This window comes from Lepidochelys olivacea, assembly GCF_965140295.1.
Source record: "Lepidochelys olivacea isolate rLepOli2 genome assembly, chromosome: 8".
Taxonomy (NCBI): Eukaryota; Metazoa; Chordata; order Testudines; family Cheloniidae; genus Lepidochelys; species Lepidochelys olivacea.
Window position 1 is genome coordinate 54,644,257 of NC_140418.1, and position 27,946 is coordinate 54,672,202.

Consider the following 27,946-nt stretch of genomic DNA (forward strand, 5'->3'; position numbering starts at 1 on the left):
CACCTTAAAGACTAACCGATTTATTTGAGCACGAAAGCTTATGCTCAAATAAATTGGTTAGTCTCTAAGGTGCCACAAGTACTCCTTTTCTTTTTAGAAAATGTGAGGATGTGAAGCTCCGCTTTCCCAGAAGAATCTCAGAGGGCTCCCAATTAGTACATGCACCCATGAGGTACTGATTTCAGACCCCTGATGACTACATCAAAAAGAAATTGAAGGCAAATCTTGAATTAACATACCAGATTCTAAAGGCATGCCATATACATTAATAGACTGACTATGGAATCCTTCCTAGACTGGAGAAGACATCAGCCATGTAATAAAACCTATGAAGGATTCATCCTTCGAAGTTCTAAACTGTCAGCCTGAACTTGCCTGAATCCTGACAGCAAGTTGGGAAAGTGTGCACTCAAGGGTGTGACCTGCTGATTGAAAACAACTGTTACCTTACAGTAACTGGTTCTTTGAGATGAGTTATCCACATGGATGATGCTTTTGGTACGTATGTGCACTATGTCTCTAAGATAAGATTTTTTGCTAAGCAGTATCCATTAGAAGCACACCTGCACACTAGATGTCCTCATGACACCCTCCCCCTGCAATGGCAGGGCGAAAAGGACAAAGTGGCCCAACTATCCCTCAGTTCCTTCGCCAATAGAGAATCACAGAGGACAGCTCCATAATAGCAGGGAAGAAGGTGGCCCATGGAATCTATTTAATCTGTTTAGACTACACAGTTTTTCTTCAAGCGATTGTCCACATGGATTCCACCCTTGGAGACTAACAAGCAGCTGTCTGATTGTTTGGTGGTGGGTACTAGGAGTCCTACTTAAACAAAGACTGAAGGACAGCCCTACCAAAGTGAGGATTTGATCTGGAAGCCTTTACCAAAGAGTAATATACTGAGCTCCATATAGCTGCTCTACAGATTTCAGGCATAAGAACGTTCTTCAAACAGGTGGCCTGAACTCTAGTGGAATGAGCTCTAAATGTGACTAAATGAATCAAACCTGACTAATTCAGAACATGTTCTTATACAGCTGAAGACCGATTCTGATAGTCTCCAAGAGGATATTGCCTGACACTTCACTCTCTGCAAAGGCCTTAAACAGTCTAGGTGAGTTCTTGAATGATTTTGTCCTAACAATGTAAAAGAACAATGACCTTACTACATCAAATATGTGAAGTTTAATATCCCCCCAAGGTTGCATGCAGCTTGCAGAAGAGTACTGGGAGATGAATAATCTGGTTCACATAAAATTCTAAAACCGCTCTAGGCAGGAACTTGGGATGAGGCATGAGAGTGACTCTATCCTTATGAAGCACTGTATAAGGGGACAAGTCATGAAGGCCTGAATCTTCCCTGTCCTTTGAGCTGATGTAATGAGTACTAAAAAGGCAGTCTTCACAAATAAGTGGTAAAGGAAGCAAGATGAGGGCTCAAGAGGGAGAACCCATCAACCCTATTAATATTATACTCAGGTCCCAAGAAGGACCGGACTCCATAACTGGGGGGAAAACCATGAAGGTACCCCTAAAGGAGCCTTACCGTGTGTGTGTGGGGGAAGGGGGGAACAGTATCGCCCTACACAGAAGGGTGATGTGCATATATTGCTGCTAAATGGACCCCTATGGACATGACAGTCTGGATTGCTTCAGAGTTAGTACATACAACAAATGACTAAAGGTCTAAAAAACACAACATATGAGGGAAAATTGAAAAAATTGGGTTTGTTTAGTCCGGAGAAGAGAAAACTGAGAGGGGACATAACAGTTTTCAAGGACATAAAATGTTGTTACAAGGAGGAGGGAGAAAAATTGTTCTTAACCGCTGGACAAGAAGCAATGGGCTTAAATTGCAGCGAGGGCAGTTTAGGTTGGATATTAGGAAAAACTTTCTGTCAGAGTGGTTAAGCAGTGGAATAAATTGCCTAGGGAGGTTGTGGAATCTCCATCATTGGGGATTTTTAAGAGTAGGTTGGACAAACACCTGTTAGGGCTGGTCTAGATAATACTTAATCCTGTCTTGAGTGCAGGGGACTGGACTAGATAACCTCTCGAGATAGATCTCTTCCAGTTCTATGATTCTGTAGTCCAATATTGCTGAAATGGGTGTAAAGAGAGACAGATTGTGCTACAATGCCTGAAGAGAAAACTTCTACTTATAAAGCTAAGTCAGTCTAGTTAAGAGTTTCCTGCTTTGGAGCAGCATGTTCTGTAAGTTGAACAGTTTTTTTCATTGTACATCATCCAGCTAACATCCAGGCTATCAAATGCAACAAAGCTGGGTCCCGGACCCCAGTGCGGGATCTGACTGTTCTGTGAGACCATGTCAGTCAAAGCAGGTAAGATGATCAGGGACTTTACTGAGAAATTCATCACAGCCCAATACAAGAATTGCCAGACCCAGAATGGGCCAGGCTATATCAGTCATCAGTCCTGCATCTTGCCTCAGTTTCCTCAGAACCCTCAGTATCATCTGAATCAGCCATACATCAGTGCTGGTGTCCAGGGGATACTATATTACATACATTCTAATACCATAGTATCCAAGCACCTTCCAGTAGTGCATTAAACGACATGGCTAACATCTGTTGCATGTTTGTTCTCTTCCCCTCTCCTCGGGAGAGAAGTGTGTGCAGTGCAATGTATTGTTAGGGTTTTTTGTTTTGTTTTTTTAATATATATATATATATACACACGGTGGTCTGTATTTCTGTTAGAGAAGGGCAAGGTCAAAGAAATGCACCTTGCATTTGGAGCAGAACATGATGAGGTCTGTGAAACATCTGTCAGAGAGTCTGGGCTATGACCACCTCTGGAACTAAATGTCTGACACTTGTTCAGGTCCATAGTAAACAGGTCTATTCCTGGGAATCCCGACTTGTGAAAGATGTTCTTTAGGACTGAATCTTTGACAAACCACTCATGGTTGTCTGAAAAGTGCCTGCTTGGTTGGTCTGCAAAGGTATTCCAAAGGCCAAGAAGATGTAGAGCCACTAGTGTGATTTGATTCAGAAAGCACCAACTTCAAAGCTGCCTAGTTTCTTGGTGAAACAGATGAGCTTGTCCCCCTTTGGTCTGAAGGCATAATGACTAACTGTGGTGTTGTCTATCGGCACTTGGTCATAGATTCCTGGAGTAATAGTGCAAATGCCTTTCATACCAGACAAAGTGGGTGAGGTTATATCTTTTATTGGATCAACTTCTGTTGCTGAGAAAGACAAGCTTTCGAGCTCTACACAGAGCTCTACTTCAGGTCTGGAAAACGTACTCCGAGTGTCACATCTAAATACAAAGTGGAACAGATTGTTTAGCATAAGTAGTTCATACATATTTCAAGGGACCATTCAAGGTGAACAACCCTGCAGTGATGGGGGGAAAGGAAAGGCAGGAGGGAAAGTCAGCAGGGGGGATAATAAGCTGTAGCTCACGAAAGCTTATGCTCAAATAAATTTGTTAGTCTCTAAGGTGCCACAAGTCCTCCTTTTCTTTTTGTGTATACAGACTAACATGGCTGCTACTCTGAAACCATAAATCCAGTGTGTTTACTCAATCCATGATTTTTAGTGCCTTGCAAAGTCATAAATTTAAGCTCCCAAGCTCATCTTTTGAAAGTGTGGTGCGGGTTTCCTTTGAGGATGAGGACTGATAGGTCAGATATAGAGTGATCATTTTGTGCAAAGCATTTAAACCACAGGTGATATGGTGTTTTGTCTTTTTATCATTTTCTTGTGTACGTTCATTTGAGAGCATAGTGATTGTCTGACTTCACCCACATATTTTTTGTTGGGACATTTAGTGCATTGGATGAGGTACACCGTATGTTGTGATGGGCATGTGTAGGACCCATGGATCTTGAAAGGTGTGGGAGGCGTTGATCACGGTAGCAGTGGAGATATGTCTGCAGGTTTTGCATCTGTTGTGACAGGGTCTGGTGCCACTTTGAATTGGTATGTTCTAGTCCATGGGGAGTTCACTTCTGATGATGAGCTTAGAGAGGTTGGGGGGTTGTTTGAAGGACAGAAGAGGACTTTTAGGAAAGATATCTTTCAGGATGGGGTCCCCATCACATATGGATTGTGGTTGTTTTGATGGTACCTCTGTGTGGGTTCCAGTGTTGGGAGTTAGGTGACAATTACAGCTGTGTGGTTTGAGGAGGGTTTATTTCTGTATTGAAGCACATTCTCTCAGGGTATTTGGGTGCCTGTTCCATGAAGTGATCTACTTCTCTGGTGGAGTGTTCTTCTTTGGTGAAAGCAGTACTGAGTGAATTGAGGTGTATACCCGGACTCTCGGAGCATATTCTGTGGTATCCGAGTGCCTGGCTGCAGATAACAGATTTCTTGGTGTGTTTGGGGTGGTTACTCGATCTATGAAGCGGGTATGGTGATCCGTGGGTTTCTCATATATTAGTTGACTGTAGGGTTCCATTGTTGAAGCTAATCGAGGTGCCCAGGAAGTTGATGCTAGTGTGGGAGTGTTTCAGAGAGAGTTTAAGGGATGGGTGGTGGTCTTTGAAGTTGTGGTGGAAATCTATGAGGGAGTTTAAGTTGTTGTCCAGGTGATGAAAACATTGATGTATCTCAGGTATATCATTAGTTTTTGGTGCATGCATGCCAGACAGAAGCCTTTGAGCTTTAGGATGTAGAGACAAGCTTCTTGAGAGGGCCATAGGTCCCAAGTTTAAAGGTGCTCTAGGAGGCCTCCCTAAGTGGAGGAGTCTGGTCAACAGTCTTCGAATGTAGAAGAGCAGAAGGAAAGGTTACTCGCCTTGTGCAGTAACTGGAGTTCTTTGAGATGTGTGTCCCTGTGGGTGCTCCACTTTAGGTGGTGGTGCGTCCCGGCACAGTTGATCAGAGATTTATGGTCTCGCACATGCGCAGTTTGTGTTTCACAGTGCCGTTGCTGCCACATGTGGCGCACGTACGACCCGAGCCCTCCAGTTCTGTCTCTACTGCAGCCTTAACTGCAAACTCCGAAGTACAGGGGAGGTGGGTGGGTAGTGGAGCACCCACAGGGACACACCTTGAATAACTACAATTACTGCACAAGTTAAGTAACCTTTCCTCCTTCTTTGAGTACTGTCCCTGTGGATGTTCCATTTTAGGCGACTGTAGAGCAGTGCTCTTCTAAGGGCTGTGGGGACTTCAGGTTTGTTTGAGTCATTGAGGAAAGTACTGTGAGGCCCACTATGGCATCAGCCCTGGAGTCCTGTGTGACTGCATAGTGCTTTGCGAATGTGTGGACGGAGGCCCAAGTGGCCGCCTTACAGATCTCTAGTATTGGAACATTATTAAGGAACGCTACTCAGGTTAAAATGGACCTAGTAGAATGTGCTCTAATGTGCTCCGGTGGTTCTGTATTCCGGATATGGTAATATGTTTGAATACATGTGGAAATCCATTTGGATAATCTCGGAGTGAATATAAAGTCTCCTTTCAAGCGCTCGGTAATAAAGATGAAAAGTCTAGGGGATTTGCTGAAAGGTTTGGTTCTTTCAAGGTAGAACGCTAGCACCCTTCTAATGTCTAGAGCATGTAGGGCAGCTTCTGTTGGAGTACCAGGTTGGTAGGTGAATAGATTTGGTTCATGTGAAATACTGAAGTTACTTTCCGTAAGAATTTAAGGTATAAGCGTAGCATGACCTTGTCCTTGAAGAATGTTGTGTATGGAGGATCTGCCATGAGCGCCCCAATCTCGCTTATCCTTCTGGCCGAGGTAATGGTGACTAGGAAGGCTACTTTCATCAATAAGTGGAGTAATGAGCAGGTAGCTAATGATTCGAATGGTGGTCTGGTGAGGCATTTCAGTACCAGGTTGAGGTCCCATGTTGGTGTAGGTCATTGAACGTCTGGGTAAACATTTATGAAATCCTTGAAGAAGCGTTTTGTAGTTGGGTGTACAAATGTCAAAGTTCGATGTCTCGGTGGAATGTTGAAATGGCCGCAAGATGGACTCTGATGGAGCTCATTGTTAAGCCAGTGCTTTTCAGCTCCAATAGGTATTCTAAGATGAATGGTAGTGGTGCTGAATCGCTTGTCAAGTGTCTTCCTTGACACCAGGTGGAAAACATCTTCCATTTTTGAAGGTAGATATTTCTTGTAGTCAGTTTCCTGCTGTTTAATAACACGTGATTAACTTGTTCCGAGCAGGTTATTTTGTCATGGTGGAACCATTCAGGAGCCATGCCTGTAGGTGGAGTATCTCCAGGTTCGGGTGGAGAGTGCAACCATTGTGTAGAGTCAGCAGATCCGGCTGGCAAGGGAGAGCTCGCAGGGTGCATATTGCCATGCGTAACAGGTAAGGAAGGATACCATGCCTGTCTGGGCCATGTCAGGAATATAAGGATAACCTTGGCCCTGTCTGCTTGTATCTTGTTTATCACGTGTGATATCACTGGTATCTGTGAAAACGCATACGTGAGTTGTGCCTCCCATTTGATGAGGAAGGCGTCCCCTAATGACCATAGTCCCAGTCCTGCTCTTGAGCAGAACATCGCACATTTGCAATTTGTAGGGGATGTGAACAGATAGATAGTGGGAGTGCCCCACCATTTGAAGATTGAACTCAGGACCTCTCTGTTCATCTCCCATTTGTGATCCTGAGAGAAGTACCTGCTGAGCATGTCTGTTGTTGCATTCCAACAGCCTGGAAAGTAACATGCTGAGATGTTTATGTTGTGTTGTATGCACCGATTCCAAAGTCTCATGGCTTCTGTGCACGGAGAATGTGAGTGAGCTCCTCCTTGCTTGTTGATGTAGAACATGTCTGCAGGCATTGCGGACTGCTCATAGCTCTTGCAAATTGATGTACAGTTAAGTCTCTCCCGGAGACCATTTGCCCTGTATTGTGTGTTGACACATGTGAGCACCCCAGCATATCAGTGTGGCATCTGTGGTGATCGGGTTCCTGTTGGAAAGGGATACCCATACAGACATTTTGTAGATTTGTTTCCCATTGTAATGAGTTCAGGACATTTTGTGGAACTTTGAGCCGTTCGTGTAGGTTGTTTTTGCTTGGTATGTATACCATGCATAACTAACCTTGTAGGCATCGCATATGTAGTCTTGCATGTCATAGCGTGAACGTCATGGCCTCCATGTGTCCTAGTAATTGTAGGACAGCGCGAGCCCGAACTTGTGGACTGACTTGTACCTCTGAGATGAGGCTCCTGAATCTGGTAAGGGGTAATAACACCTTGGCTTTTATGGCACTGAGCTGTGCCCTAATAAAGTCTAGTTGTTGTACCAGGTTTATGGTTGATTTCCATTCGTTTATTTGTAGAACGAGCTCCCAGAATAGTGTGATAGTCGACTGGACTGCGTCCATTGCCTTGTAGAGTTGGGTCTTTGATAAAGCAATCATCCAGGCATGGGAAAATCATTATTCCCTGTTTGCGTAGACATGCCACTACCACCGCTAGAGTTTTGGAGAAGACTCTTGGTGTCATGGATAGGCCGAATGGTAGTACTCTGTATTGCAAGCGTTGTCATCCTGCCGTGAATTGCAGAAATTTCCTGTGAGCAGGATGAATGGTGATATGGAAATAAGCATCTTGGAGATCAAGGGTTGAAAACCAGTCCTCCTGTTGCAGCACTGGAAGTATCATACCCAATGTGACCATCTTGAACTTTTGGGATCTGACAAACTGTTGTTGCCTGTTGTTTAAGGAGTCTCTAGGTCTCTGATATGGTTGGTATCTCCTTCTCTTTGCAGTGGGGTGTAAATTCCCAAAGTGCGGCCCATGGCCCAAGAGTCCTTCACTGAATGAAGGACCTTGTCCGTCTTCTGAGAGAAGAGTTATTCCTGGTCAAAAGGTAAGTCCTCTACTTTTGTCTGGAGTTCTTTTGCTATTCCTGAAACCATGAGGCTCAGTGCTGTGGCCGTTGTTCAGGCTGCCATGTCTGCTGTGTCCAATGCCACCTGAAGGGCTGTTCTGGATATGAGCTGGCCCTCAGTGACAACGGCCTGGAATTGTCTGATTTTCCTCTGGGAGCTCAGATATGAACTGGGCAAGTTTCCCATAGTTGTTGTAGTCATATTTGGCCAATAGTGCTGAATAATTGGCCATTTGAAACTGAAGGGTGCAGAAGGAATATACTTTGTGTCCGAACAAGTCAAGTCATTTGTTTTTTGTCATGGGGTGTAAGCTTGAATTGTGGCTGTTTGTTATGGTGATTTACTGCCTTGACAACTAGGGAGTTGGGAAGCGGGTGCGCAAATAGAAAGTTTGTCCCCTTGAATGGTACGTAATATTTTCTATCCGCTCTTTTGTAGGTGGGCGGAATAGAAGCAGGTGTCTGCCAGACTGTCTCCACAGGATCCAAGATGGGCTCGTTGATGGGAAGGGCAATTTTGGAAGTAGATGCGGGTTGCAGTATTTGTACCAGCTTGTGCTGGTTTGTCTTTACCTCCTCTAGCGGGATGTCTTGGCTTTGTGCGACTCTCTTGAACAGCTCTTGAAACTGTTTAAAGTCATCTGCTGAGGCTGGCAGTGGGGGCATAATCGCCTCATATGGGGAAGAAGATGAATTTTATACATATGATGTGTCATGGTCTGTGCCCGTTTCTGTGTCCTCTTTCCCCTCATTTGTCTCCAAGGGTTGTGGTATGGGAGACGCTGGGTTAGAGCACAGTTAGCGTCTCTGCACTGTGGACAGTCCAAAATGCTGACCCCTTTTTGAGCTCCATGGTTCCGAATGAGCCCATTGCATTGGGAAAGCCATAGGAGGGTCATTTGGTGTCTTGGACCCATGGCTCCACGTTGGTCGGTGGCGCTTAGGTGAGGAGTGACGTGGAGATGGGGGAGTACTGTCCCGGCATCTCCTCATCACCATCACTGGGGAACCATGCCATGTCTTGTGGGCTGTGATCTCCTCTGGAGCCTGCGTGGGAGTCCTTGGCACGGAGTATCAGTAAATGTGGTGCCGATGAGATTTCTAAGTTTCTCTGGTGCAGCGGAGACTATGTCGGTGCTGATTTCTGAGAAGTCGTTGGTGCCGTGGGTGCTTTCCCTTTCGTTGATGGAGTCACTGCTGACCGGTGTTTGGCCGCTGCCGATTTTGTGGTGTCTACCAGTGCTGACTGAGTTGTCAGTGCTGGGGGTGGAGGCATGGTGCCTGAGACACTCAGTGCTGAATCCCGTACCAGTGAGCTTGGTGCCATGGAGGAGGCATGTTTTCGTTGGTGCCTCAACTCTGTTTCTTTTGCTCTAACCTCGGGGGTGCAGGAAGTGCCTGGAGCGTCATAGGTGCTCACCTGAGAATAAGATGGCATCGGTGGGTAGCGACCTTGCAGGAGACCACCTCTGTTTTCGCGGACCTTTCTGAGTTTGTTTTTGGTTTTTGTTTTTTTTAGAGGGTATATCTCCTTTTCCATCTTGAGGAGGGCCCGGAGAGGATGTTTGCTTGTCCTCCTCAGGCTGAAGGGACTTCTCCATCAAGATCATTTTAAGCCAGACATCCCTGTCCCATCAAGCTCTGGCTTTTGGGTTGCTGCGGTGGGGGCATTTCTGGGAAATATGCCCCTCACCCAGGCAGCGTACGCATAAAGAGTGTCCGTCTGAAACAAGCATGGCATCGCAGCAGGAGTCACATAGTTTGAAGCCTGGAAACCCCAGCATTTTAACTAGGGGTGGTTGACTATCAGTGGTTTGAGCGTTGGCCTGCTAAACCCAGGGTTGTGAGTTCAATCCCTGAGGGGGCCATTTAGGGATCTGGGGCAAAAATTGGGGATTGGTCCTGCTTTGAGCAGGGAGTTGTACAAGATGATCTCCTGAGGTCCCTTCCAACTCTGATATTCTATGACTAACAAGAAAAAAACATTTTTTTTAACACTAACTCTATCTCTCTCTCTAACAACCTATCTAAATATTTATCTAAAAGCTATTTCTTAATGGTTTTAGGGAGAACTGCTAACACTGCCCCTTTTCTCCGTCTTCAGCTGAGAACGGTTGAGAAGGAACTAGAGGGCTTGGGTCATGCGCGCGCTACACACGGCACCAACGGTACTGCAACGTGCGACCTGCGCGGACACTGCTACCATAAATCTCTGATCGACGGGGCTGGGACGCACCACCACCTAAAGTGGAGTACCCACAAGCACACTGCTCAAAGAAGAAAAGGGTATTCTGTCGTACATCTGAAGGTCTTTCCACCAATTTAATGAAGTGAGGATTTCTTGCAGGACCATGACCACGAACTTCATGCAGTGTCTACTGGGTGTCCAATATGGCTACAGCTAATTGGAAATTTTCCAACCGCATGTTTTTCCTTCCAAAAATGCCAATTCATCAAAAGCAAATATTTTGCAGAAACATGTAAAAATAAACATATGTTCTAAGACAATACAGGTACAGTTTTGATGGAAACTTGCCTGGTTTTCTGCCAACTCACCTACCCGCTTTAGAGTCAGGATCCACAACTTCACAGCAACCCTGTTATATGGACTGCCTAAGGGCCACAGGTCCCCCAGGGCTTCCAGACTCCCCCTTAGCATGGGGAGCCAACTGACCCAGGATCCTGGAAGCTCAAGCTCTTTCCAGCTGAGGCTCTCAGGTCTAGGCTCCCAAGTCAACAGCAGGGAACTTGGAAACCCTGAGAACTTCCCTCCATGCCTTTTTCCCCAAATATTTGAGGTACTTATATGCCTTCCCCCATTATAGCAGTATATCAGCACCTCACCATTTTTAATGCATTTACCCTCACAACACCCTGTGATGTAGGGAAGGACTGTCATCCCCATTTTACGGATGGGCAGCTGAAGCACAGAGAGACTAAGTGGGGAAGACCATAAGGAGCAGGACACAGAAAATGATATATCCAGAGGGCACTAGATAAAGAGCTGCAAGACACCCCATCCTGGCCACAGCCAGGTGGCAATTCCTGCAAAGCAGGCAAAAAGGAACAAAAAATCTTACATCTGGAACAGCTGATCAGGCAGCAACACACCTCTGAGGTCTCACTGCGACAATAAGCAAATGTATCTCCACGCAAATCTGAATCTTAGAGGCAGTTTACCGCTTCTCTGAGAATAGTCTCCATTGACCACAGACAAGTGGGTAAGAGAGGTAGTGCAGTTAATCCCTGAAAAAAAGGGCCCCATCCCATCGCTTCTTCATCCAATCCCCCATCTCGGGCAATCTCATCAAATGTGAACTGATGCTAAATGAAACCTCACTTAGACATCCCAGCAACAGAAAAGTAGCCCTCAAAAGATTCTTAGGCTATATGCAATAGGCTATTCATTATCCAAAAGCTTACAGGAGGGTCAGAGCATTCCTGGACCTAAAATGACTCAAAAGGATGAAGAGAATGAGCTTCTGCATGCAAACCCTTGCTGTGATGGTAACATCCCTGTCCCAAAGGGGCTTCCTCACCTCAGTTGACCTAGCAGCTACATGCACCTATATGTCCTCATATGTCTGTGCCACCGCTGCCTACTCAGCTTTGTTTATGACACAGGCCATCCCTGTACAAAACTCCACCATTCAGCCTCTCTTCTGCCCTCAGGGTCTTTAACAAGGTACTGGTAATGGTCATAGCCAGACTTCAATCTCAGGGCATTCACCCGTATCCTTTCCTGGACAACATTTTAATCAGAGCTCCAACCAGAGCAGCAAACCAACCTGCCACATTTTGGATACTGCAGTTGCTTCAAGCACATAGTTTTGTGATAAACACCAAAAAACACTTCCACAAGGATAGCTGTGGGAGTGGACATAGACATTACTGAGGCAAAAATCTACCCATCACTGGACAGATTCCAAAAAATTCAGAACCTTACATCTATACTAAAGAACACAAGGCCATCCATACCTCAGTGTCTCCAACTACTGGCCTTTTGGTTTTGTGTATATAAGTCACCCCATGGGCAAGATACCATTTTATGTGTCTCCAGGTGTTTCTCCTCCAAGTTTGGACCCATTCCCTGGAACATATACAGGATCAGGTACTGGTCCCAAGCCAGGTATTGGATTCCCTCAGATAGTGGGCAATCCCAAAGAATGTTTGCAAGGGTCTTTTCATATGCCTTCTAGACCCACAGGTGCTCAACATATGTCCACTCAGGGGGACGGGAGCATACCTGGGATACACAACAGCACAAGGCACCTGGAACTCCATAGAAGGGAATCAAAGCATCAGACGCCTGGAGGCTCAGAGCTGTCAAGCTCACGCTACGAAGGTTCCAGAGAGAAAGGGGTCTGAGCAGGTCTGTCGTCTTTTACTTACTGAAGGCGAGGCTAGAGAAGCTTTGCCTACCTCCAGAAACCCATGAAGATCCTGAGAAGTATTCTTTTCCCCTGAATGAACAAGAAGTATTTTTTTAAATAACTTCCACTGTAATTCTTTCCTAATTCTCCAGGGGCACAGGAAGCTTACTCAGATATGCAACTTCTTTTACTGCTGTTATCCCGAACTTCAAAGAGTTTTAGACCACTGAATGGTATCTTGCTCAGTTCAGTCCTAGAGTGGTGTCCACACCTGGAGGTGAGGCCAAGTATATCTGTTAGCTACCGCGAAACAAAAGGAGGCAGTGTGGAAAGGCCAAGACAGACAGATCCAAGGGATAAATATCTCATTAAGGCAGAATTTCTGGATGAACAAAAACCAGGGGAGAAAGTGGGAATGAGTGGGACAAAGAACCATCTGAGAGGAACAGAATTAAATGAAGCCAGGCTGCAAGAACTTGGGGTGGTAAGACTGGATAAAGCACCAAGAGTCACTTTCACAGGTAGAAGGCTTCTAGCTAATTCAAACACACATGAAGTTCCCTTCTGTGGAGATAGAGCGTCTAGCTTCATGACCTTTTTCTATGGCTGTGGTGTCCACTGGTCCCTAGAGCAATAAGTAATAATGGACACCTCATCTCCAAAACACCCAGAACAATCTCTAACGGATGAGCCTATGACAGCCTATCACTAACTGGTGTGAGATACCCTTTTCTAGGACTATTGCTGGCCATGGCAAAGTGGAACTACTGCCCTCCAAGCCAGAAAAGAGACATCCCCATGAACACCCTGCTGCACATCTAAGTCTGTCAGTTCCTCTAATGAGCTCTATGGTTATATGTCTGCTGGAGGGAGAAGGAGAAAGAAAATGTGGAAGTGTGGGGGAAGGAATGCCAGCAAGCCACAGTAGCCAAGGTTTTCCCCAAGTGATCTGCAGAGGAATGACAACAGGTTGTTTCTACAAAGAGAGGCAAAATAAACACCGCTTGTTGTGCAGTTACTAGTCTTACGTTGTTTTGACAACAAAGTTTCTCACCAGCGAGCTACCTTTTTGAATGGGTGTCCATTTCAAACTAATGGACTGCCTATTAGAACTTTATATTCTTTCTCATCCCACAGACTGAGAGGATTCTATGCGACCACTTCAGTTAGATCAGAAAGTAATAATTCAGAGGTCACTTCTGAATAACTATCTCCTTCAAGACAGTTATGTACTAATAGCCCCTAGATCATTTGGCCTTGGTTTTGTTTAGCACATTTAGTCCTTCTGACTCACATAAAACATAATCGAAGTCTTCCTCACCATTTCTGCTGTCATTGTTTTAGCTACAATATGAGTTACAGCTTTCCCATCATCTCTGTTTCCTCTCCTACGCCTCAGTATCCTTGGGGTCAGAGGTCCATAAGCTCTGTAATTTAGACCAAATCTATGTACTACAATTAGTTTTAGACAAAGCATTTCTGACAGTATATAAAATAGTTTGACTTTAAGAAGTTTTAAGCTGAATTGATTAGATTTTAACAGATACATGCATTTAAATAGCATCTTCATCTATGACAAACATACCAGATAACTCCAGCATCACAAAACTTTCACAGTGTTAAATGCAAGATATGTAAAAGCAGCACAAATTTGTTTAGACAAGTCACTTACTACTTAGCTGCCATCTCCAGAATCCTATAAATTAATATATTTCATGCATTTGGTTTTACGGTCCTGGGCTTTGACACATCTTTGAAAACAAATATGGAATTCTATTTAAACACTGTTCCCAGTATAATCCATTCACAAAGATTGTCTGATCAGTACAGGTAGGCCAAAAGATATTTTAAAGCCATTTTCAAAAAGCATCTTCTAGCCCAGATCAACAGTTTGACTCCATCTTTTGTTAAAACATAATTCCTTTATTATACCAATCCCCAATGAAATGTTCAAATAGAGTGTCCAAACAAAAACCTACCAAAATAACCCAGACACATTTCTTAAAATGTAGGCACATCTTAAAGTGTGATTATGGTTAGAAAAGGGACTCTTCCAATTACCTATGCTTTATATTTTTTCCTCCCTCAATATAATAAACCACTTCTGTTTTACAAAGCAAAGAGAAATTAAATCTACAAGAGATGCAGGGCAGGGAGGAGGATTAGAAGGCATTGGAGGTGAGGGGGAGGCAGGACAGAAACAGAAGAGGACAGGGATAGGCTTGGTGGGGGAAGGGAAGAAAAGCAGGAGCAAAAGTATCTGGAGCCACTAGACCATGCTCCCCAGCAGAACCTGGAACTAAACCCATTATTCCCAAGTCTCAACATTACTTTGCTATCTAGTAAATCACTGTGAAACCCACTGAAAGTATGTGTCTCCAATCCCCATCTCATGGCAGTCCCATCAGAAGATAAACAACCTTCTATTGCTATCAGCTACGTTAGCTCAAGTGGTAGAGAGCTGTGTCGTGAACCAAAAGATCCCAAATATGCTGTTGGCCTATATGGGGGTTAAATCTGTTCCTACATAATGGATTTATATTTTTTATTTTATTTAAGTTTAAAAAAAAGACTTACTACATAAGACATTAAACTAACAGTAATGTTGCAAAGTCAAGAACTCAGAAGTTAGAAAATGTTAAGTTTTCCTGTGCAGCCTTAATTCAGCCTCCTTGTGCATGTTATGAGAGAGTTTAATTATGTGTTCATGTATATTTTTTCCCTACAGAACTCCTGCCTCATTAAGGTCACAGGACAAACTATGCTGTAGGAATGAATCAAGGTTGTATACTGAATGAGACTATTGTAGGACTGCTGCCTCATTTTGTTCCAGAAGTTGGAAGATGTTTAGTGAATGAGGCAGAGAACTACAGGAAGAAAAAGATGATCTTATCACTAGGGCAGCTGAATAACATTATGGAAATTGAATTCTATCCCTGACTCTGCCACAGAGTTCCTATGTGATGCTAGGTATGTCACTTAAAGAAAACTTTTCACAGGTAGTCACTAATTGTGCATTCCTCATTTTCTAGGTACCTGGCTTGAGACACATGTGGGTTCATTTGCGTTAAGTGCTGAGCACACATAACTGCAACTGAAGTCTATATGTTGAAAGTACAGTGCCCATTAAGTGCTATAAAATGCTAAGTACTCTAAAAACCAAGCTTCAGGCTTCTCAGATTCAGCACCCAAAATTAACTGGTTTCAGAGTAGCAGCCGTGTTAGTCTGTATTCACGAAAGCTTATGCTTAAATAAATTTGTAAGTCTCTAAGGTGCCACAAATACTCCTTTTCTTTTTTCAAAATTAACTGACACTTCTAACAATTTTGAACTTAACCTTTGTACCTCAGTGCTCTATCTGGAAACTGGGGATATCATCATCTCGCCTCTCAGGGGGTATTGAAGATTAATTCATTAATGTTCATAAAGAACTAAGATCTCAATGAGAAAAACAGAAAACAACATGAGCAAATTAATAATTCTGTTCAAATCCTACACTGAGTACAGTGTGCAGTAAATAATTATGAGGATAGAAAGAAACAGTGAACCATCTATCCTGTGCAATGAATGAGGCAGGGATCCCCTGGGGGGAAAAAAGTAATAACATAATTAAAGACTGTCATAGAGCATATGCACACCAGGGCCTGAATTAAGGTTGCCTCTGGGCAAACCTAACTGGCATTTACCAATTTTTGAATGCTTGACTTTCAACCTTCTTTTAACGTAGGGTTTTTTAATATAATATGGATTTATAGTACACATTTTTATACAGTGAAATACTGCAGTTCAGACAGCGTCTGGATAAGGACTGAAGTATGCTGATAAACTAAAGAAAAATCGAAGGACAGATTTTTCTAAATTTAGTGATTTAATAGTTCCACTGGAGAGTAAGTAGCAATCAGTTGGTTACCTTAATGTAATAATCCCACTAGGGAGGATATCACAGTCTCAACTACTGGCAGGAAGCTTTTAAATTCATAGTTTATAATTAATTACAGTGCTAATTAACTTCTATTAACATTTAGAAAGGACAAGCAAGAAATTACGATGTTTAGAATGGATTTTGTTGTAGGGCCTCAAGTATGAACTAGTAAGTATAGAACAGTGGTTCTCAAACTATGGGGCGCATCTGGGAATGAATCAAGGGAGGCGCGAGCTGTGTGCCTTTTTTTTTTTTTTTTTTTTTAATTTAAGAGTTCCAGCTGTCAGCCCTGGATGGTTGGGGCTTGGGCAGAAGGGCCACGCACAACCAGGAGGTGAGGGGATAAAGAGGACAGCCAAAGGCCCGCTATCCTAGGGCTCTCCCCCCACACCCCAATCCCTCACCAGGATGTAGCCTGGGCTTTCCTCCCCCGACCCCCACCAATCCTTCACCTGGAGGAGGTGGCGGCAGGGCTCCCACTGTCAGCCCCGGGACACCAGCAGCGCAGAAGTAAGGGTGGCAATGGGGAGCTAAGTCTGCTGTGAAAAGTGACACTGACAAATACCATTTTTCACATTGCCACCCTTATTTCTGCACTGCTGCTGGCACAATGCTGCCTTCAGAGCTGGGCGCCTGGCCAGAGGCATATGTACTTGTGTGTCGGGGCCGTAAATGACTACAGACACACAGAAAGGGACTTAATCAAATAAGTTTGAGAACCACTGCTATAGAGGTTACCTGAGGCGAAGGTCCTCCCATATTTTCAGCAATCCACATAGCATTACTAATTCATAGTATTTTTTCCAACATTCAACAGCTTCTTCTGCTGTAGGTTCTTCTTTAATATTACTTTGGTACTGAATCAATTCCAAATGCATGTTTTTATACTTCTCCAGATTTTTTCTAAAACGTTGACCAATTGGAGCAGGAATAGTTCCATTCTCAATATCACACCCACTGTGAAAATAAAAAAAAATTATACTTCTGTCATAGGGCGTACAAGCCCCATACTGGCAAGGAGGGTGTTAATGAAGGACTCGGGACCCAACTGGCCCCGCGTCACTACACCTGTAGCAGATCTCAGGTATGGAGAGGGGAGTTAAAAGAAGTCCCAGCTCTGTGCAGGGCTGACCAGGAAGGAAAGCAGAGCTCTGCTTCTTCATTGCCGAGGAAAGCCTGGTTTCAGCCAAGAGTCAGATGCAGCTTGCTGTCTGGATGAACCTCCCAAAGGATGAGATGACCAGGCCAAGGAAGACTGACCTAAAGGCCTGGCCGCATGAAGACAGGCTCTAAACAGAAGGGCAGGATCCTGCTGAAGATTCCTTGGATGACTGTGTTTGAGTTCATAGCATTCCTTTATTTATTTATTTATTTGTTTATTACTTTAATCCCCTAGAAGGGGTAGGACTCAAGTGTTCCTTACCTGGAAGGCTAAAGCACCAATGCAGCAGACCCTGTGAGAGGTGGCAACTGACCTTTGGAGACCCCATGACAAGGTGAATAGTGCTCCAATGGACCATGAGGAGAGCCCTCACAGCTTCTTTTAACAAAAACAAAAAACAAAAAAAACCACACACACAAAAACCTCACTCTTTTTTGGTGTAATATACTTACAGTTTAATTCTCTCTTCTATCAGTGCTGCATAGGTCTCACAACTTTCATCTTCATCCCAATCCCTCCAAAGGAAGTCATAGAAAAACCTAAAAGATATATTGACTTTACAGGGGGTCCCCAGTATACATCAGAGTTGCATTCCTGAATAGGGCAATGGATACTGAAACTACGGATATCGGGGAATTTAATTTTTCCCCACAAGAAATAATGGGTCACCCCGCTCCAGCCCTGCCCTGCCTCTTCCCGCCCAGTTCTGCCCTCTCCTCTGAGCGTGTCCAGTCCTTGCTCCTCCTCCTCCCTGCCAGCACCTCCTGAGCACCAGGGGACACACCCAAAGAAATGCCCTGCAAAATGTGAAGTGGATATGTGGATCGGGACCAGTGTGAATCTGAACATGTTCCCCCATTGGTGAGCAACGGATACAAGAAACAACTGATAAGGGGGAAACGTATACCGGGGAACCCCTGTATTATACTGCCACCACATTTGCTCTTTCATGAGAAGCAGGGGAAAAAAAGCTTCCATATGTTGTTTTGGCAATCAACCTCGTAACTTTCTATCGTAGTGATCTCAAGTTGTGAAGAACATTTTCACTTCATAAAAAGCTGCAACACCACAAATCTTATTTCCCCACAAGAAAAATCTTCTTAATTTCTGCATTTTGATTTCTCTCTTCACCTCACCCAGCCAGCCTTAGGTAAAATCTCAACAGCGCTTCTGTAAGTTCATCCATATGGCTGTTTATGGCTGTCGCTGTCCAAAAGATAAAATTTAGTTACCTACCCTTCATTTTTTCCTTCTCTGTAATGGGCACCTACTGCTCCATAATCTGTTATAACTAGGTTATTCTTCCTCATCTTCCAAGCCTGAAGACTAAAAAAATAAACTCCACTAGCTTCACAATGCAGTGCTGGCAATTAGAGCTGATAAGAGAAGTGGTTGCCTCTCTCTAACTCCCCAATCAACTACTCATGCTAAGACAACAAATTATTAATTTTGATTAGAACACAGGGAAATGGAAGAGACCACTTACAGCAAAGAAAGATCCTAAAATAAGGGGATCACAAGATTTCTCCATCTCTCTCTGCAGGAATATTCCATAAAGAGAAAAAAGGAAGAACTGAGACATTTCCCCTCCAACTGGAAATTAATGCAAATTAAGTGACAACCTGGGAGAGATCTCACAGAGCACCAGATGCCCACTTAAGAGAAGGAAAAGTTACATGTAGGTAAGTAAATTTAACCTTTCTTCATCATGGGCACCTGGTACTCAGTAATCCGTTACAACTGGGAAGTAGCCAGTAAAACATATCTACATAAACAGGAGTGAAACTTGAAACATCAAGAGTGAACCACAAGGAAAAAACAGCTGCTTGAGGATAAGTTTATTTTGTTTGTTTTACTTTTCTTCTGCCTTCCCTCAGCATGTGAAGGGTTTTAATGAAAGAAAGCTAAGAGAGAGCTTGCAGGACCTTTTGTTCAAAAGCTATGTCGAAGACATAACATCTGTTTTAAAACGATAAAGGAATGCACTGAAGTCCACATAGCTATACTACAAAATTACTTAAACAAAGCATAATGCTATTCTGCCCAGAAAATGGACATATGTCTGAACTTTTACAGGAGGAGGAGGATCTTTTAAGAACAAACTGTAGGCCTGACAAACTCCTTAATTTATCCATCTAGGAATACTGGCTATGATGCTTTTGTTGCAACCTTTCTTAGGTCATCCATCTAATATTAACATTGCATCTGATTTTCTTCAAGAATTAGCTTTATGTAAACAGAATTTGAATATCTCAACATCTAAAAGCAAGTAACTGACTTTTAGTGGTGGAATACAAGGAAAGCAAATAGATTAGTTCAAGTGGAAATGAACATTTCAGGGGACGCAATTCTGGTGCAGGTCTGAGAATCATTTCATCTGCAAAAAAACTGCATAGAAAGATTCCAGATGGATAAAGCCCCCCAAACTTTAGACTAGATGACCCTTGCAGTCCCGTCTAACCCTATGGTTCCATCTATCAACTAACTCTCCTGGCCAATGTAATTGCGAACAGGTAAAATGCTTTAATAAGTATGGAGAAAACTCCCCCATGTGTTTAGGACAAATTAGATCATCTGAAGCTATTCTACTAGTCTCCTAACAGCATCTCTGCAGAGAGACAGCTTTAAGGAATTGGGAAATGTGAGGGTGTTGCAAAAAATGATAGCCTACTTGTAGCATATTCCTTCCAATTCTAACATTGAGACCTTGAATCTGCAGGAAGATTGTGTCATAGTCTTAGCAAGTGCCTATCTAGAAGGAACGCCAATATATGTCCTTTCAAGAGCACCATGAGAATCAAGTTCTCAAAATCCTCTGAAGTTGTCAGATTTGTGGACAATTTCTAGATTTGACTAGCATGTTCCATGAGCTCTCCCAAATATTCATGCTCTAGAAGGCAAAAACTTCAAGTTCCAGGCCAAACACTTCACGTGCTGAAGTCTGAGAGTCTGAGAGGATCCTGAAATATAAGTTTCCACTTGACCAGGAAGTTTGAAATGCTTTTTTGGTCACATACACTAAGGTATCTTACTGAAGGCCTGAACTGACCTTTTCAGAAGACCGAGCAACCCGCAATATAGAGGGCTATCCATCTTAACTGTTGTAAAGACTGCTGCTTCTGCATCTATAGCTTTTGCTGCTGCCCCAGTCTATGATCTGCTCCTTGAAGAGACAGAGGACTGCTTTAAAAAAGAAATGATAGAAAGAGTTGATAAAGGCAGAGGGAAAGCTGAGATGAACATGCTCTGACCTTAAAATCTTACTGAAGTGGTTTTAAAACTGTGGAACAAAACTCTCCTTCCTTAATGCTAACATTTTAGCACAGGATTACAGCCATTTGGATTGTCCATTGGAGCTGGAAAGCTAATGGTGTAAGCAACTAGACACTCGGCAATATCACTTGAATGAAAATTGCTGTCAGGCTTAATAAAGTAGCAGGCTAGACCAGTCTGGAACACATGAAAGGAAACTGGAAGAAAAAAGCTGTCAAGGCTGAATCCCCACTCTGGCACTTCGAGTGCAGAAGGTGGAGGCCTGCAAGGATTTCAAAAATTAATACTTGCCACTCCAGGCTTATATTACACTCCCAAGGTTACAGCTTTTCTCTGACCTGGGCTTGGTAAACACTGCCGCCACCCAAATGCAAAAAAACCCCCTTTGAACCCAGGAAGGAGCGCTTGGGAATTCCTCCCTGTGGGGTACCCTCAAGCCCTTTCAACCCCCTCTGGGGAAAAGCTGAGAAAGAAAACAAAGGAAATTAGCTGTTGCCACCAGCTAATTAAACAACATATGCACAAACCTCTTAGGGACCCAAAAATCCAATCCTGTTCTTAAAAAAGGTAACATTTATTAGAAACAAAAAGAAAGGAAATACATTCGGAACTTAGGCTTTTTGCTGGAACTTAAAAGAAACAATTATAAAAATTAAGCATCAAGATATCTCTCTTGAAGTTCAGCTTAAAGATTACAAGCAAAACAAAAGCATCTGGGCTTAGCACAGAGGAGATCCACAAGCCAAAATAAGGAAATAAACCTGATTGTGTCTATGTCAACATTTCCTGTCCAATGATTTCTTCTAGGTATGGAAGATGAATTTTCATACCTGATTCAACCCTTACACAGCATTCCTGCATGTAGAATTGGTGCTCCATGTCTCCTTCTCCGGAAGGGGAAGCTTTTTTTCCATTTTAAAAAGTTCTAGCCTCCCAATGGCTCTTTTGGTCAGGTGCCCACTCCTTTTCCTTTACCTGGGGAACTTTAACCCTTTACAGGTAAAGCAAGCACAGAACAGCCAATAAGAGGGATTTTATAGCTAACTGGCTGGCTGGGTGTTCATGAAAGGGAGCTACCCCCCTCCTTTCATTTATTATAGAAGCTCAGTCACATCCCTATCTGCAGATTCCAGCTATTTTGATGGTCTATTATTGGTATAGGCAGGATGCTTGCAGTAGGGGCGAGGATACTCTACTGCACTCATAAGAAAAGTCAGCACAAGTGATAAAAAGACAAGCTGAGTTAGACCATGCTGAGCTAAGGGAGGCCAGACAGAAAAAAGGTCTACTGATACTGACAGGCTAGCAGTATGGGCTAGATCACTCTGCATCCTGCAAAATAGAAAAATCAAATCAAATTGGTGGCAGGGGAAGAGAAAGCAGCAGTAAAACAAAGGACTACACTAGGTCATACTGTCACTACACTTGAGGAAGCCAGGGTAACAAAGGACTAGTTGGCATCAGCAGGCTGGACCAGGCCACTCGACTAAGACAGCAGAAGGAGTGGTAATAGGGTGTAGGGAAATGCATGCTAGATATTCTTCACAAATCCATATCTGCACAACCCTCAGGCTGCCCTAAAAAAATGGTAACTGATACCAAATACAGGGAATCTGAAACATTTGAGTGCTATGTTGTTGGGGGTATTTTTTTAAACTACATTTTCAGAGCCTGTAGAAGTCAGAGCTTAAGCACAAGAAAAATTGTCTAAGGCCCGTACTAGACAGCTGGGCCAAAAACACCAGGTACTGTGGAAAACTGAAAGCAGTAGGCAAGTCATGCTCACAGGTGATTCCTGACCCTGCTGACTTGCCAGCCTCTTGGGAACATTCCTTGATCCCATACTTCACCACAGTCAAAAGAGAAGAATAAAAAGCTAGGGACTTCTGGCTTGTTGCTTCCAAAATGCCAGGTCCTGCTGCAGAATTTCCACTCCAACCAGCTTAAGGCTTGCCTGTCAGATGTCTGTAGAGTGGAGTAAGAGGTGATCATAGCTAAGCTTGCTACACTACCATGTTTTCTCCTCAATAATAGCTTTCCTGTACACTCCTCTTCTCAAAAATCCTCTAAGGCCCGTTCTACACTACAAACTTACATTGGTGTAACTACGTCGCTCAGGAGTATGTAAAAACCACACCCCAAAGCAATGCAGTTATACCAACCTAACCCATTATAGACAGCGCTATGTCAACAGGAGAGTATCTCCCGTCAATATAGCTTCCATCTCTCATGGAGGTGGAGTTTCTCCCATCAGCATCATAATATCTTCACTAAAGTGCTACAATGGTGCAGGTGCATTGGTGTAGCTGTGCCACTGCAGCTTTTTAAGTGTAGACCTGCCCTAACCTACTGGGGGCATCAAGAAGAGGAAGAAAAAAGAAATATGCACAATGGAAGTAACTCCTGCTTAGAGATGAGTCCTAGGGGAACCTCTAGGTTCTTTGAGCAGAGGCAAAACACTGGGGCAGCAGAGAGGCAATCAATTCCATGAACACTTCCAACTTGGTGACACTACATTGTGAAGCTAGAAAGAAATGGCAAAATATTTTCAAGTTGAAATGACTCACTGAAAGAAATCCTTTTCTGCAAACAGTTTGTTTCTACACATTAACAAGCATTTTGTCAGAAAATTCTTGACTGGCTCTACTCAAGATACAGTACTGCAAATCTTGAAAACACCATATGGTTGGCGCATTAAAATAAGAGTCAACACCTTTTAGAGTAAAAAAAGCAGAAGTGTTAAGGCAAAGCATCAGAATCCAGATAGAGCTGCTGAATCTCAGGTCCAGAAGCTGTTCACTCCTGGACTAGGTAAATCCAATCAAATTGCAAGGGTTTTTTGGGGCATTAACTGGACTTCATCAAAATACTTTTTCATCCTTACCACTTTTTAAACTCAGACTTTTGTTTGTGAATATTCTTACACTATTAATGAAGCAAAGTAAATCTTTCTAATCTTTCTATTTTAGGTACAGTTCCTCAGTTAACATTTTAGCATCTCTGAATAGCAAAAATACAGGGGAAAAAGCTAAATACCTCACAACGTCCAAAGCCTGGGCAATATCAAATACTACCATATCCGGCCCCTCGACAGGGTAGATTTCCAGCAGAGGTACACAATGGTCCAGTTCATCCAAAACATTCTCAACAAGCTCTCTTGGAATATTTGCAATATTAGAGGAAAATGGTTCAGCAACAGATACAGAAGCTTTCAAGTGAGATGAGGTGCTCTGAGATGGTTTGCAAGTAACCTAAGACATAAGAAATATACAGTTACAAAAATTTTTTAAAATGTCTATTTCTTTGTTAGTATGATCCTGCAATCCTGCCACACACAAAGTTCTTATTAACTTTCATGGGACTGCCATCTGTAGAAGTGGACCATACTATAAAACTAAAAATAATTAGTGAAAATGACATCTTCCTTTAATTTTACCTTAAAGCAGTAGTATGATTTTAAGAGAAAATGATAAGTTTGCTACAGAATAAGTAAACTGAAAATTATGAGTTACTTTTTAATCTAAACACTACAGACAGCTGTAAAGGCCAGTATTTAAAACTAAATGAAATGGCACATTTTAGCAGTTCTAAGCAATAGTTCCTGAATTTACGTTTATAAGAATTATGATTATACTTAAGACATACATTCAAGGTTGCCTAAACAATATTAGTATTAAGTATTTCCACATTAAATAACCTTTTTCAGTTACCTCTAACTTTAACAAGCCTTTACCTTTCAGGATGAAATTTTCCAAGTCTGGTCTCAGTGTGAAAGAGATTTTTTTGTTAAAGTCTGAATAAAAATTCTCAGAAGCAGCTGAACCAAAGAAGGGAGGGATTTATTAAAAATTCATTTGTTTTTGAATAGTTCTAAGTATCTCAATGGCTTGGGCTAGAAAGCTGAAATTTGGCAAACTGACATCATTAGGCTGACTATGTGGAAAACTGCAACTCAGAGGATTTAAGTCATTGCAGATATACAAGGGTTGACATGCCTCCTTTAAGGGCCAAGGACTTGGGACAGTCAGCCATGTTCCATTAGCCCTGTGCAGGGTTGGCTAAAAGAAGTAGCCCAGCAGTAGAGGGCTGACTGGAATGGAGAGGACAAGACAGGCAGAGGCCTGTGGAAAGTTCCAGGAGAGAAGGCCAGGGAGTGGCTATTTAGGAAGAAGCAGGGAACTACTCAAAGGAGCTCAGAAGGAGCTGAGGTGAGAGACGAAAAGGAGTCCGGGAAGAGCGAAAGCTGAGCCCACAGTATGGGCAGAGTGCTTGAGTCGAACGGAGGGAAGACAGACCCTTCAGGAAGGAGGGGCTGGGCCCAGTTTGAGACTAGGACAAAGTGTTTGTTTTGGACTTGTATACCCCAGAAGGGGCAGACTTTTTGTTAACGGCTTATCCATAGGGCCAAGTCCAAGAGGGAAAACTGAGGCAGGGCCACTGCAGGGCAGCCCTTAAAGCCACAAGGGGCACTCAGGATGCAGCACACCACAGTAGATAACCAAATGAATGTAAGGCAAAAAAGGCTAATAAAAATATTGGGTGTATAAACAGAACAATGATATTACCTCAGTATACGCTATTGACAAGACTATCACTGAAATGGTGTGTCCTGTTCTCACAAAATTAGAGCATTCAAAGATGGCAGAAATTATTCAAGGTCTAGAAGACACATCTTGCAATGAGAAATGTAAGGAGCTCAATCTATTTAACTATTTATAATTAAGGTTAATTATGTACCTACATAGGGAAATCTTAATATCAGAGAGTGGATGTCTTTCTAAAAGATATGATTTAGTTCAATTATAAGTTATTGGACTCTGTAGTGTTCATTTACATACTGCAGAAATTACTGGGTGAAGTTTATAGCATGTGTTATCCAGGTTGTGTTAGCCTAGAATAGATTAAAGTGGACCTTTCTGATCTTAGAAATCTCTCAATATAGGTACCGATTTGGGAGGGTGAGGCCTCACATATACAGTCTTTCCCAAGCCCTACTAAAAGTTATTTACGAACAATCTGGTAGCAAAGCTAAAATTGAAGCATAAGAGGCAGCAGGCAGGTATAGCCCAGAAAGGAAGAGGGATAACCCTGAGTATGTTTGGTGTTTTTGCTCTTGAGCTCATCCAAAAGATCCTTCTAAACATCAGATGTACAGAATTTTATTTTAATTTTTTTTTACTTTTTTCTGCTTATGGTATTTAAAGGATGCTTCATCATCAAAAGCTGTAATTTTTTTTAACTCAGTCAATTATGAAGAACTCAAATTAGCCATGTCCCTTTAGAACTTATCCAACCTGCACATGAAGTGAAATGGGAATTGATACCCTGGCACCCCAATATTCACCGCTATCATGTAATTAGGATATATTTTGTACAAAGCATGCCTTGTGAAGTATCATTCTAAGAGTCTTGATCTGCTAGACATTAATGTCTCGTTGGATTGTATGTGCTAGTGTCGTATGTGAAGTTATGAAGTTTGACTATGTCTGTTACTGAAACAAGTTGTGAGGTTGAAAATACCCACAAGCAACCTTTCAGTTACAACAGTAAAAAGGCCAAATGATGTTAATGGCATATTGAGGAAACGCGCCCAAGGATTACCCCAGGAACTATGTACAATAGAAGAGATAGCGCTACACAATGGAAACTGTTTGACTCAGGTAACAGCAACTGCCAGCAAGTTAAAGAAGTATGGGCTGGATGAATGGACTATAAGGTGGATAGAAAGTTGGCTAGATTGTCGGGCTCAACGGGTAGTGATCAATGGCTCCATGTCTAGTTGGCAGCCGGTATCAAGTGGAGTGCCCCAAGGGTCAGTCCTTGGGCTGGTTTTGTTCAATATCTTCATAAATGATCTGGAGGATGGTGTGGATTGCACCCTCAGCAAGTTTGCAGATGACACTAAACTGGGAGGAGAGGTAGATACGCTGAAGGGTAGGGATAGGATACAGAGGGACCTAGACAAATTAGAGGATTGGGCCAAAAGAAATCTGATGAGGTTCAACAAAGACAAGTGCAGAGTCCTGCACTTAGGACGGAAGAACCCCATGCACCGCTACAGACTAGGGACCGAATGGCTCGGCAGCAGTTCTGCAGAAAAGGACCTAGGGGTTACAGTGGACGAGAAGTTGGATATGAGTCAACAGTGTGCCCTTGTTGCCAAGAAGGCCAATGGCATTTTGGGATGTATACGTAGGGGCATTGCCAGCAGATCGAGGGACGTGATCGTTCCCCTCTATTCAACATTGGTGAGGCCTCATCTGGAGTACTGTGTCCAGTTTTGGGCCCCACACTACAAGAAGAATGTGGAAAAATTGGAAAACGTCCAGCGGAGGGCAACAAAAATGATTAGGGGACTGGAACACATGACTTATGAGGAGAGGCTGAGGGAACTGGGATTGTTTAGTCTGCGGAAGAGAAGAATGAGGGGGGATTTGATAGCTGCTTTCAACTACCTGAAAGGGGGTTCCAAAGAGGATGGATCTAGACTGTTCTCAGTGGTAGCTGATGACAGAACAAGGAGTAATGGTCTCAAGTTGCAGTGGGGGAGGTTTAGGTTGGATATTAGGAAAAACTTTTTCACTAGGAGGGTGGTGAAACACTGGAATGCATTACCTAGGGAGGTGGTGGAATCTCCTTCCTTAGTTATTTTTAAGGTCAGGCTTGACAAAGCCCTGGCTGGGATGATTTAGTTGGGGATTGGTCCTGCTTTGAGCAGGAGGTTGGACTAGATGACCTCCTGAGGTCCCTTCCAACCCTGATATTCTATGATTCTATGAACAGCAAAAGAGCTTTCTAGCAAGTGGGAAGATATAAAAGTAGGAAAATGACATCATGATAGTACCTCACTCTCTCTACAACACACCTGGAAACACCTGCGGAATAAAGGCTGAAGGAGGGGTAGAGCGGAAATGATGGTCCCAGCCTAAAGGGATTTCTAGCCTGTGTATGAAAACCTGGGAAACCCAAGCTGCAAAGCCAAGGCAGCTTGTGTCTTAAGAATCTGCCAGCCTGTTTATCACTCAGGGTGAGAATTTGCTAATTCACATTCTACCTATCCATGTATGTTAACATGAGTATGTTAAGCTCAGTATGAGGTTTTATTTACTAGGTAATCTGCTTTGATCTGTTTGCTATCACTTATAATCACTTAATCTATTCTTTTGTAGTTAATAAACTTATTTTGTTTTAATCCAAACCAGTGTGCGTTTGACTAAGGTGTCTGGGGAAAATCTCAGCTTGGTTACCACAACTATGCATGGCCCTCTTCACACTGAGGTTAAGCCCATATGTTGGCCAGATTTGACCAGCACAGAATGGTACTGCTCTGAGGTCCTAGGCTGGGAGGCTGGTGGTTAGAGAACCTGCATGTGA

The 27,946-nt window shown here is 43.1% G+C and overlaps 1 protein-coding gene across 2 annotated transcripts in view; it reads right to left on the reverse strand.

Moving 5' to 3' along the window:
- The window catches only part of SHCBP1L (SHC binding and spindle associated 1 like), a 67,330-nt gene that overhangs the window by 25,317 nt on the left and 14,067 nt on the right, over positions 1–27,946 (reverse strand). Inside the window, exons 3-6 of one of the 2 annotated variants that reach the window (XM_084637053.1) lie at positions 23,609–23,823; positions 17,752–17,838; positions 16,876–17,094; positions 13,509–13,641 (exon numbers count right to left, since the gene is read on the reverse strand). In XM_084637053.1, the coding sequence (XP_084493179.1) occupies positions 13,509–13,641; positions 16,876–17,094; positions 17,752–17,838; positions 23,609–23,823 (654 nt within the window). The remainder of the gene's footprint in view (positions 1–13,508; positions 13,642–16,875; positions 17,095–17,751; positions 17,839–23,608; positions 23,824–27,946) is intronic. The other variant, XM_084637054.1, reaches the window with a different exon arrangement.